The sequence below is a fragment of the Pterocles gutturalis genome, unplaced genomic scaffold (genome assembly GCF_000699245.1).
Source record: "Pterocles gutturalis isolate BGI_N339 unplaced genomic scaffold, ASM69924v1 scaffold13972, whole genome shotgun sequence".
NCBI lineage: Eukaryota > Metazoa > Chordata > Aves > Pterocliformes > Pteroclidae > Pterocles > Pterocles gutturalis.
The window spans coordinates 1-877 of NW_010108119.1; the positions used below are offsets into that span (position 1 = coordinate 1).

General features: G+C 62.3%; 1 protein-coding gene across 1 annotated transcript in view; it reads right to left on the minus strand.

Moving 5' to 3' along the window:
• Positions 1-7: 7 nt before the first annotated feature.
• Positions 8-877, minus strand: part of LOC104461065 (microtubule-associated serine/threonine-protein kinase 3-like) — a gene marked incomplete at both ends in the record, with an annotated part of 8,802 nt that continues 7,932 nt past the window's right edge. The window contains 4 exons of the mRNA XM_010072514.1: positions 8-17; positions 205-341; positions 486-608; positions 717-877. Of these exons, the coding sequence (XP_010070816.1) occupies positions 8-17; positions 205-341; positions 486-608; positions 717-877 (431 nt within the window). The remainder of the gene's footprint in view (positions 18-204; positions 342-485; positions 609-716) is intronic.

Below are 877 nucleotides of genomic sequence, written 5' to 3' on the forward strand. Positions count from 1 at the left end.
TGAAAAGGGATTTTCTCCTGGGGGGGGGATGACAGACACAGGTGGCGGGGACAGCAACGGCCTCAGCTTGTCCTTAGTCCACTGAGCCGGTGCTGGCAGGACCGGACCCACTGGACCCCCAGGATGGCAGAGCTGGAGCATCCCCCCCCAGCTCCGAGGACACCCCGGGATAAATGCCATTTTATCCCGCCAGGTTCTACCCACCTGTCCTGTGGATCCCTTTTCCTGCTTTTCTTACTCCTCCGTGCCATCCTGGTCTTGGAGCTGTTTTTCCGCGCGGGGCCGATCTTAATGGAGGTGTTCTCCAGGGCGGTGGTCCGCAGAGCCACTTTATTCCCGCTCTGAGGGGTAGGAAAAAAGTCACTGCTGTCCAAGCGCCGGATCCCAACCTGATCCCACCCCGGCTGCCGGCGGAGGCGATGCCCGGGAGCTGCTGGACCGATTCACCGCAGTCAGGGATCAGCGGCACGGCGCCAGTCACCCACCTTCAGCAGCAGCTCCACGACATCCCGGTGAACCAGCCCCAGCACCGACTCGCCGTTCACATGTGTGATGAGATCGCCGGCTCTCAGCCCCGCTTCCTGCGCCGGGCTCCCCTCTTCCACGCTCTGCCATCGGAAAACCAAGATTTTACTTGGATACAAACCTCCATTTCCTCCCGGGGTTTTCCCATCAGGAAACGCGATGTCCGGCCCCACCGGTCCCTCCCCACGTACCCAGACCATGTGGTGGACGGTGTAGACGTCGCTGTCGCCCATGTAGACGCGGATGGCTCGCAGGGTGAAGCCGTATTTCTTCCCGGAGCTGTGGATGATGATGGGGGGCCGCAGGCTGGCGATGGCGAGGGATGAGTCCCGGCTTGGGGACGAGTCACGGG